The sequence below is a fragment of the Neltuma alba genome, unplaced genomic scaffold (assembly GCF_004799145.2).
Source record: "Neltuma alba isolate B1F8T4 unplaced genomic scaffold, ASM479914v2 tig00003456_pilon, whole genome shotgun sequence".
Lineage (NCBI taxonomy): Eukaryota > Viridiplantae > Streptophyta > Magnoliopsida > Fabales > Fabaceae > Neltuma > Neltuma alba.
In genome coordinates, this window is record NW_021633292.1 from 11,136 (window position 1) to 22,398 (window position 11,263).

Below are 11,263 nucleotides of genomic sequence, written 5' to 3' on the forward strand. Positions count from 1 at the left end.
CGATTTGACATAAAGATAAACATGCCTTTTATACACAACTACTCTTATAACTATTCTAATAATGACAACTACTTTAATTATTACAAGAAGATGAATACACAACAGGACGAACTATTTTAATAAAACAAAAGTAGATGGTGACATAAAGTAGACTTCCGGCAGTTTCTCCTTATCTTGTTGATGATAGTGTCTACCATAAACTTTTGCAGATACGTTCATGGCTAGGAGATAGGTTTATGACCCCTTCTGGGTTAGGATCATCTGAGTCATAGTGTCTTCTTGTACAATAAAATTCATCGAGTTCTGCCACTAGATCCAACTTTGATGGATATATTAAAAGTCCAAGTCCAGATAGCTAGAGCAAATCAAGATCCCAGACCTATCGCAGAACTCAAAGAACATGAGGAATTATACTGCACAATGAGACACTATGACTTGGATGATGTAATATTCTAAGTTTTATTTAGACAAAAAAAAATCAATCAAAAATATATATAATATAATATAATATAATAATATTTTATTATAATATTAAAAAAAAGTTCAACTTTCCATCGAAATCGATAAAAAGTTGGGGGCGGTGGAAAGTTGGGGGTTGCGTTTGAAATCCCCTCCCCCCCCCCAATAAATGTGTGGGGGTGTTAAATACCCCCCCCACAATTCATTCCCCTCGGCAGGCGCAAGAAGGAGGGAGGGAGAGAGAGAGAGGGCCGAAGTGTGTGTAAGAGGGAGGAGCATACCGGTGAAAGAGATGGCAAGTTTTGAAGATATTTTAGGTACATAAAATTACTTCTTTTTATCAAACTTTCTTTATAAATATTTTTTGTATATTTTAAGCTTCCTATTTACGTTATTACTATAGTGATTAGAGAAAATTTTGAGACTTATATATGATCTAAGTATTGAGTTTTTACAAAAGATGACTATCAAAATTTAGAAGTTAATGAGTTGTTAATTTTAATCGGTTAGATTTGTCCATTTGTTGGTTTTTAGTATTCAAATTAGTTTTTCTAGTTGAAAAATCTGTTATATATGACTTATATTATATTTTTACCAATTAAATTCAAGTTAAGTAATTTGTTTGGGTTGTTTGGCATATTATTAAGATTTTAATCGGTTTAGTTTTATTTATTGGGTGACTAAAGATTTTAAAATAATGATTGTAGCTAAAAAGTTTATTATTTATGGAAATATATATATATATATATATATATGATAGTTGTACCATTAAAGTTTTGATTAGATTATTTAGTTATAAATATTTGAAGTATTATTATTAAATTTTTGAGAGTTTGATTTTGAGATTTAAACTTAAAAAGAGAGTTTTTAGAATTTAGAAAATAATAATTTTATATTTAGACTTGTGGAAAATCCTTTTTATTAAGGTAAATAATTTGGAGGTGGTAAATAAATAATTTGGGGTTGTTAGAAATTTTAAGTTGTTTCTAAAATACTTAATAATTTTTGAGTTATGAGAGTTGCAGGAATTTAGAGTAAAAATTTAATTAAATTAGAAATTTAAATAATATAGAAAAGTTTAATTAATTAATTTATATTAATATATAGTTATATTAATTGTGTAGATTAATTATTGGTTAAGCAAAGGATTGACCTTGTGGTAATCCTTAGTATTGCTTTGGCGAGAGGTAACCACTTTCCACTTGTTATATGTGCTAATATGTTGTTTGTGAGTATTTTGCTGTTTTTAGAATAATATTTGATATTTGGAACTTGAGTAGATATGTTATATCTTTTGAGCTATGAAAATTGTCTTGTGGGATTTTTGGAATTGTAATTGAGAAGTTTGGAAAAGATATATGATTTATATCTTATGGATTATACTGATAAAAGATTGAGACATTTTTATTATATTGTGAATGATTGGTTGTTATTTGGATTTTGGATTGAGTCCTATCCTACCACGTGGTAAGACCGTCATTAGTGCACATTGGTTGGCTTTTTCTTTCGTCCCCCATAGTGAGGGATAGGCCTTTGTGGCTTCTTATTCGTCCCCCAGAGTAAGGAATAGGCCTATATGTTTGATTGATCTCCCAGAGTGAGGGATAGACTTATGTGGCTTGTGTGTTGACCCCTATAGTGAGGGTTTGGATGATTGAAATTATATTTCTATGGATATATCTATAGTTCTCGAGAATTAATAACTATCCCACTTGACACCTCACGAGCACGTGTCAGTATATATGATGAGTTGGAAAAGTGGTTACTGAGACATTTGTCTCACCCCGTGATTTAACATTTTCAGGTGATAGTTCAGGTGGTGGCCCATCAGGGAAGGTTCTGGAGGCATAGTGTGCTGTTATAGCTTGTATAGCCTCCCTGCTTTTGTTCTATGTGCTGACTTGTTATATATTGCCACATAGGGCTCATCTACTATCATGATGTAAAATAATACTTTTAATTACTACTATCTGGTATGATAGGGCCGCGAGGAGGCTCGAGACATTTTAGACTCTTCATGTAACGCTCCTTTAAAAGTGTTGACTTTTGACTAATAAGCTCTATAGTTTATATTAAACTGATTTATCAGTTCGTATGATCAAAAATATAAGTTGGTTTGGGCTAATGGTTGAATGATATTTCTGGACTTTGGAAGTCCAAGGCCCAAGGTAACGATCGATGTTACTCTTATTATAAGTTTATTTCTTTTAACCATGATAGCGATTTTAAAATTTTAAGGTTTCTTCTTTTCTATCATGGTTAATCATTCAAATAAATTGTTGGATTTAATCTAAAATGGTTTTGAAAGAGCGGTTGTCACAGATGACCCTAAACCAGAAGGTGTCATGAACCTGTCCCCTAGCCATGAACCTATCTGTAAAAGCCTACGGTAGACACTATCATCAACAAAATAAGGAGAACCCGTCAGAAGTTTACTTTATGTCACCATCTATTTTTGTTTTATTAAAATAGTTTGTCCTGTTGCATATTTTGTCTTCTTGTAATAATTAAGGTGGTTGTTATTATTAGAGTAGTTGTAAGAGTAGTTGTGTATTAAAGACATCTTTACTTTTATGTCAAATCGTCATAATGACACCTACCCGTCATAATGATGTTTATTATTAGGATTTGTCATATTATGGTCTCGAGTGTTTATATAAACCCCACTCTGCCTATAGTTACAAGCAGAAGGAGTTATAAAAACTTCTCCGTATAATATTAGTGTGTTTTCCTCATGAATTCTTTCTAAATTTCTCTCTTCTTCTAAAAGTCTCACTTATAATGTCTTTCTTCTATCACTAGAAATTCCGAGTATGCTCTGTACTTGCCTCTTTAAGAGGACCCTATGTATCAAAATAGAATTTGACCACGATCCATTAAAGAGTGTTTAGTGACAATTTTTTCAATCATTCTAGATCTGGTGTATTTTGGGTTCTTGAACAAAACGTTATATTTCATATAAAGTGAAATTTGATGTTTACTTGTTCCGGTAAAATTCTTTGTATTAAAAATTTCACGAAATTTGAAATACTAAAATACAATCCACTTTAGAGAATCGGTAGTTTAAAAAAATAACAGAGAGCATGAATTATATGAAAACAATTCTCGTTATGAGCAGTTCAAATGGTTTAGATGAACCGAGGAAAATTTATCCCCTTCAAAATTTCCACTTGTGCAAAAGATACATTGTACCCTGAAACATTATTTTTTTCCTCTATGAATTTCGATTTACGGAGAATAAAGAACATAAAATAAAGGATGCTAACAAGTGAACTTTACAAATTATCTATAGCTCTTCCATCGAATGGTGTGTTTCTCGAGTACAAACCACAAGGACAGTAAGGATCAGAAAGGCAAAAGTATTGGACATTACAGCTCATACATCCATAACTTCCTTGATAGTAACAAATCGGCCAATCTCTATGGAAAGCTGAGCTGCAACTCCCATGGCGACAGACATCAATCCATCTCCCAGATCCACTGCAGGAGCCTTTTCACCTTTAGTCCTTATTGCACTCAAGAAGTTAAGGTGTTCCAGATAACTAGACCCGTGGTGCAACCCATCATACCTGAAGGCACAACATTATAACCAATTGTTATTTTGATTTTGAGGTGATTATATGCATATGCATGCATAACCCACTTTATCCTGTGATCCTCAGCTTTCAATGTTTGAACACCATCTCGCCCTGCCTCTCGCGTGCTAAACCGAACAACATTCTCTGGAACAAAGGCCTCCCCCTGTGTTGAACATAGCAAGCCAAAATGGTATATTCAAGTATCAGTGATAATGCCTGTCTTTTGAGATGAAGTATCAATTGCGTGCAAAACTTGGGAAGTTCTCTAGAGGCGTTCACTATTTAGAATGAATTCTTACCTTCCCAATGTCACCCACTACGGATATCTCTTGCTCGTTTTTACTCCCTTCAGCAAACATGCATAGATCAAGCATTCCTCGAGAGCCATTGTCAAATTCGACGATAACGTATGCATTGTCAATAATATCGGGCACCTTCCCCAGCCAAATTTTTTAATACCAGAAAGAATAGAACAACTATGATTAGAGAACTCATGGTAATTGCGGCTTTCGGACAGAAACATACACATCTTCCATTGAATATTACAGATTTGAACCAATGTCCTTATTTCTTAACCTATTGGAACAGAATAAACCATACTCTTGTATTGCAAAAAGTCATAATCAGCAAGTCAAGAAACCATACTCTTGTATTTCTATGCTTCTACATGATCACTGCATTACCCAAATATATATTTTGTGCCATGCCTGATCAGTTCAAGCAATGATATTCAGTCTCAACAAAGGACTTGTATAAATAGCTACAAATATTGGTGATTAAGATTTGGTATTATTCTAACTAGAATTGTTGTATCTTAAGTACCTTTCCATCATACACTTCATCCTTGTGATTAACATCAATTGCTCCAGAAGCCATCACACGAACAGGATTTGCATCCGCAAAAAGCCTCATCAGATCAAAAAAGTGGCAGCACTTCTCTACCAAAGTCCCCCCTGAGTTAATATTGAACCGATTCCAATTGTTTACCTGGGACATTGATCACTGTTTCAGCATAGCTTCTTCTAGAACCCAAACATATCAACTTAATTTGTAAATTTTGACCTTAACCAAGAAAGGAAACCGGTGCTCCCTGATTGCTACCATTCTGACCCTTCCAACATTTCCACCCTTAACTATTTCTATCAGTTTTGCAACAGGTGGCATGTATCTATATTCCAGTCCAACCTGTACTAAGGTATCCGGTCTCTTTCTAGCAGCACGAACAACCTAATTCCAAAATGCAAGCCATTAGGGGAATATCAAATACACGTCAAATATCTAATTACTGCCACCTAATCTAGAATTTAACTAACCAGACAATACCTAATGTTATGCTTCTAGATCCTGCTTGTTGACTAATGAGGAAGAACGAGAAAAGTTTGTGCTAACATTCACCTCTTAGCTATACTAAGTGCAGAAATACGCGCAATTTGTAAGAGGTAGACTTTTTTTTTGGGGGGGGGGGGGTACCTAACTTAACTTTAAGCTTTTGCTCAATTTAATTTAATTTAAATCCAAAAGATATCATTCATGACCAGCAAGACATCCAACTACAATAGTATAAGCTATTCATTCACAACAAGAAAACCAGCATCTGCAGTCCTTCTTTTGGCAGTCAGCATTAGCCATCTTGTTATAGCATGTTCTAACCAAATCGAACTTTGTTCCTACTATTAAATAAGCCTTTGCAAAATACTTTTTTAAGGCAATGGCGCAATGCCAAAATATAGTAAACATCTCATTGTTAATTTAAAGCACTGAAATGAAGGTTTAACAACAAAATAGTTTTCAAGGAAGTCGTTCTTTTGTAGGTATTGTAAAGTGATACTAATACAGTAAGTGATCAGTAGACACATTTCCATCTGATGGATACAAACCTCTTTGCAGTGCGAGACCATGGTGCACAAAGGCTTTTCTACCAGAACGTGATATGCTTTGGGGTGATTGATGATGTCCATTAAGATCCTGTGATGGGTCATATTTGGAGTCGCTATTACCAAAACGTCACAAAGTCTGCTGTCCAACAGCTCCTGGTGCCCTCCGAAAACCTTCAAAACTTTCAAGGTCATACACCTTGCAACGCAGTATTGTCTGCTCAAGTAAAACACATGTCCTAATAATTGTAACTGATGTCAAAATATAATACTACCTCCGGTACTAATTATAAGAGCCAGTTGACTAATTTGAAGAGATTAAGAAAGTAAGTTGAGTTAGTTATTTGTCCTAAATAGATGTTGTCTTTCCTAAAATATCATTACTAATCAAGTGTATTGACTAAAACTATCATTGTTAGAAGGGCTATTTTAGAAAAAAATATATAAATATGAGAGATAAAGTGGATTGGGATCTTATATTTAGGATCAAAATAAAAATCAAACAGGTTTTATATTAAGTACCGGAGATAGTATACAATTTATACGCACCACTCATTAATCATATTCCATACAATTCTAATCTTAGCTGAATGTTCGCAAATGCTATATGCCACCGCAATTTGAAGTAATTAAACTACGAATCATCACAGCAAAAACCCAATCCAACTACATAAACACGGATAAGAATATTGCTAAAGGGAAATGAAAGAGAGCAGAATCTTACTTTGAGAGGCCAGTTAAAGGACTGTGCTAAATCGAGGGCGTGCTGTTGGGAAGGAACGTGAGGGTCGGCTATGGCGACGACGACGACGCCCTCGGTGCGAAGATGGTACAAATTGATGAGATGCTCTCTGCCCATCATTCCAACGCCTATGATTCCGTACTTCACCGTACTAGTTTTGTGATCAGCAGAATCCATGGATTCTAATTTCTTAGCACAGAACCAGCAGAGGCTTCAGCCTTCAGCTCTAGTGGCGGTATCTCACTGAGGAGTCCGGAGGGGTCATCAACGGTCCTATGCTTGTGAATTGTGATTCTTTGGAGATGCTATGTTCCGTAGCTTTTTTTTTTTTTTGTGGGTACAAAATTATAACACTGCTAATATTCTTAATATAAGAACTATTTAACTAATCTAATTAAATTAAAAAGGTTATATTAGTTAGTTAATTATAAGAATATGATATGTTTTTCTAAAAATACTATAATCATTTTCCTTAATATCTTCCCTTCCTCCTCTATTTAATCATGGTTGAAGAAGTATCAATACGGATGATTTAGAAAAAATTGTTAAATATGATAAATAGGTCTTATATTTAAAACCAAAATCAACTCAACAATTAAGTCCTATATTGAAGACCGAAAATATTTTGTAATTGATTCATTTAATAATTATAAATTAATATACTTGAATGTAAAAGATCAAGTTTTTCATGTTGGGTTTCCAGCTTTGTCCAATGATCGCCCGATCAGCATCAATGAACGATTTTTACCACTATCTTTTTCGATGTTTTCTTCTAAAATGTTTTTTTAAATGTTTTCTGGAACGTCTCACTCTATTTTGAAATCATTTTTTTACTCAAAAGGACATTTTTTTTTCCTCGTAAAATTACTGCTTAAAAATTGTGCGTGTTATCTGTTAAAGGGACTCGAGCAATTTAGGAGTGTGCTTTTCGTTTCCTGGTTTTGTGAGTTTAATGCTGGTACTTTTTAGTGTCTTTAAGGAGTGGGCTCGCCCCAATTCTACAAACAATGGGCTTCATTTAGGAGTTTTGTTTTTAATATAGACAACTCAGGGCTAAAATATAACTAATAAATTAAGAGTTACTATAATGCATGAACCTTATAATTTGCTTTCATTTGGTTTTGCTCCCTATAGCTTCAAATTATTCACAAGCTCTAGTCCCTCAAATTTTTTTTCTTCTAAAACTTTAGACCTTATTTGTTCACCCAAAAAAAAAAACCTTTAGACCTTACATTTTAATAAAAATGTTGACATTACAAAAATCTATGATTTCAAATTATAAGGATCAAAACCAAGATGGAAACAAACTATAAGAACCAAGCCTTGTATTAACTCTTAAACTACTGCTCGGGTCTATTTACAAGAAAAAAAGTCACGATTAAAATTTAATTATGGCTTGTTTCTTATGAATAAGCCTAGACATAGTAAGATGAATACTAATTTAAATTTAAAACATCATAACATATTTTCCATATCATAATAAATTAACATTTTATAGATAAATACACATTTTCACAGTTACTCGGTATGCCCAATATTCTCATATCATTCTTCATCAGCAAGTATGAGTAGATGCCCTCAAATGTTTGTTTAGTCTTCAAATTCTCTGGAATGACAAAATCTGCTAGCAGGGTAGAAGTATTTCACAGTAGTGCTGACTACTTCTTGACCATTTTGTGTCCAATGTTTGGTCTGTGCGTACGAACAGTATTGCCTGTAACCATGGATTTGAGTATTTCTACTGGTTTTGGAACTTCGTATACAATACCACTTTTTGTGGATATCCATACTTTATAGATTTATGTCTTTTAATGGGAGGGGCAAAAAACAGACATCCATGTACATTATAGAATCCAGGATTTCTGTCCGTTCTATACATGAAACTAATAAATACTTCAACAGCAGGAGTTCACATGTAAAAATCAATCGACATCCAATCACTAGGTACAAAAATTTTGAAACCCCATTTCACATCTATCAATATGAAAAACACGGCATCCAACACCAACACTACATTTCCTAGACACTTAGGTAATTATAAATTTTGATTAATGACTAAACTTGTTCCGTTGAAACTCATATTGTGACTAGCATTTGTTGTTGCAGAATAAACCAATTTAAAAATAGAATAAGATACTCGATAAAGCATGAGTTCCAGTATCAGAAGTCTTTCCATTTACGAATTTCATGAATTCCTATTTGTGTTGTAAGAGTAGAATACCCAGAAAGACAAGTGATCAATGATAGTGAAACTGAATGCTAAGTAACTAGCAAGATTAAGATCTTTCTCTGCTTCCTTTCAGGATAAAATATAAAAGAACAACGACATTTTACGGTGTAATATTCCCCAACCCATAATAGAAATTAGGGAGCTACAAGAGATTTCAGATCCGAGAGAAAAAATGGAATGCAAGTCCCAATCATATAATTTCTTGGTATCGGAGTTCAGAATTTGGAGACGAACCCACTAACAAGAAACAGGATCTCATTGCATTTACAATTGACCTAATTTTGAATCTGGTTAAGTCTCCTATAAATCAACTTCAAACATAACCTGACAAATCCAGATCCAGTAAATCGCAGCTCTCGCATTCGGTTACGTCTCTATATCAGAACCTTGTCCCTGAAAGAACAACACACGCCGTCAAATTAGTCTCAACCAATAGCACTCTTCAATCAGACATTCCGAGTTCGCTATTCTGGATCTATTAATTTATTTCCAAATATCCGCCCATCAGACATTCAAATATTACAGTAGTTTCTATGGCCAACAAAGATATTAGAAAATTGAAAAAAGAAACGAAAAACACATGCCGATAATGCTGATCTAATTAACTAACATTGGTTAGAAAGAAAAGGGAAATACGGAGGAAAACAAAGGCACACCTACGTCTGTTTGGAATAGGAAGAAGATGAGGGAACGCGCTTGTTCCGGAACATCATGTAACCGACGGGTAATACGACTCCGATCATCATAACGGCGGCTCCCATTAAGTATCTGAGTGGGCTTGGAGGTTCCACCTCTAGGAAATCTTACCCTGCATCGCGGGAGAAGACGACCACAAGAAGAAACTCAATACCAAAATGAGCAAATTTTCGAAGAAAATGAGGTGATCATGAAAACCTAAGAAATACTGATGCAGATCGGGGGAAATCAATTACAGAAAAGGCAAGAGGGAGGAAATTATTACAGGCATATCGTGCAAAGTCAGGGATCGAATTGAGGGGAAAGTACGGTACTATGCTCTCAATTCTCAAATCTCGACTCGGAATGGGGGGCAAAGTCAGGGATCGAATTGAGGGGAAAGTACGGGACCATTGGGTGATTGGAGTATAGCCGGCGGTTTGCGCTTATTGACCTACCGTGAGCATTTTTGTTTGAAAATAATTATGGCCAAAACCCAAATTTAAAAATATTTTATTGGGAGGGATCATGATTTTATGAAATTATTATAAATATTTTCATAATTTTTTCTGTAAAACTTGTGGACTTTCATTGTGATTTTATAAATTCATAGTTCGTGAGAACAAAATATATATTCTAGACTTGGTTCTTTTATTTTTAATCAATAATTTTCTTATGAATTTAAATTGTTATTTGAATTTTTATATATGGACATTATTTTTATTCTCTTGTTTGGACAGCAATCCAGACAGAAATTTAGACGGTACCGTGTGCATGCATTGAGACATTTGCATGACTTAAATTTGATTCAAATAATTTTATTTTTATTTAAATTAATTTTTATGGTTAATTAAAAATAATTAAATACAACGTTATAATTTTGCTGAAAAATTGACTTTAAAAATTTAAACGGTTGCCTATATCGGGCTTCTTTTTTTTTTAAATATATATAATAAAAATTTATATTTTCTTTAAGCAACACAATCTCAATGTGAACTAACTACATAATAAAATTTATATAAAATTTTTATTCACACAATATTAAATTTGTAATAATCGTATGATAAATATATATTTTTAATTGCTGTAAATATATAATTGTGACTGCTCTTTTTTTTTTGGTTATGAGTAGCTTTCCGTTCTTAAAAACTAGAATGATGTCGCGAGAATTAAAATGAGGTCTGAAAGAAAAAAAATAACTATAAAAAAACCATAATAACATATGAGAAGTTATTTTCTAAAACTTATTATTACAACTACTTTTATTAAACTTTTTAATAATTATAGGCTTTTTTTAAACTTTATAACAATTCTTCCAATGATATTTGTTCGAGCTACCTTTGAGCCTTTTGACAATTTGTTTAGGCTATAAGCTGTCTTCCATTTAGTATGCATGCAATCTCGAGTCTCAAAATGAAAAATCTAAAAAAGAAAAGCCGTTGTAGTTCTATTCTGTCACCAACCCTTTTCCATTCGCAAAATCACGAAGCAAAGCAACTTTAAAACAAATCATCAAATGTAACCCCCGATGTTTTCGGGACCATATCAGTCATGGTCACTGGATTTTCTTTCTTCCTTTAGCTTATTCTTGCAACTAACTAAGAGTATGGTTGGATTAGCAGTGAGAGAAGTTACTTTTTTTTAATCTGATTTTTATAAAAGTCAAATTGAATAAAAATCAAGTAGTGCGATAGGATTCATGTTT

The 11,263-nt window shown here is 33.4% G+C and overlaps 1 protein-coding gene across 1 annotated transcript; it reads right to left on the bottom strand.

Annotated features, from left to right (window-relative positions):
- Positions 1-3,648: 3,648 nt before the first annotated feature.
- On the bottom strand, positions 3,649-6,910 carry LOC114741671 (inositol 2-dehydrogenase/D-chiro-inositol 3-dehydrogenase-like). The gene is made up of 7 exons (XM_028929931.1): positions 6,636-6,910; positions 5,915-6,085; positions 5,100-5,264; positions 4,860-5,024; positions 4,337-4,471; positions 4,103-4,200; positions 3,649-4,028 (listed from the first exon to the last, which is right to left on the bottom strand). The coding sequence occupies exons 1-7, from the start codon at positions 6,828-6,830 to the stop codon at positions 3,836-3,838; spliced, it is 1,122 nt and encodes a 373-aa protein (XP_028785764.1). The 5' UTR covers positions 6,831-6,910; the 3' UTR covers positions 3,649-3,835.
- Between the last annotated feature and the right edge of the window lie 4,353 nt (positions 6,911-11,263).

What these genes read in the sequence shown, in the direction of transcription:
- LOC114741671 (XM_028929931.1), bottom strand. Translation starts at nt 6,830, where the DNA reads ATGGATTCTGCTGATCACAAAACTAGTACGGTGAAGTACGGAATCATA. An exon ending in CCTTTAACTGGCCTCTCAAA is followed by an intron (nt 6,086 to 6,635) that starts GTAAGATTCTGC and finishes AAAGTTTTGAAG; the next exon opens with GTTTTCGGAGGGCACCAGGA. An exon ending in GCTGAGGATCACAGGATAAA is followed by an intron (nt 4,029 to 4,102) that starts GTGGGTTATGCA and finishes TTGTGCCTTCAG; the next exon opens with GTATGATGGGTTGCACCACG.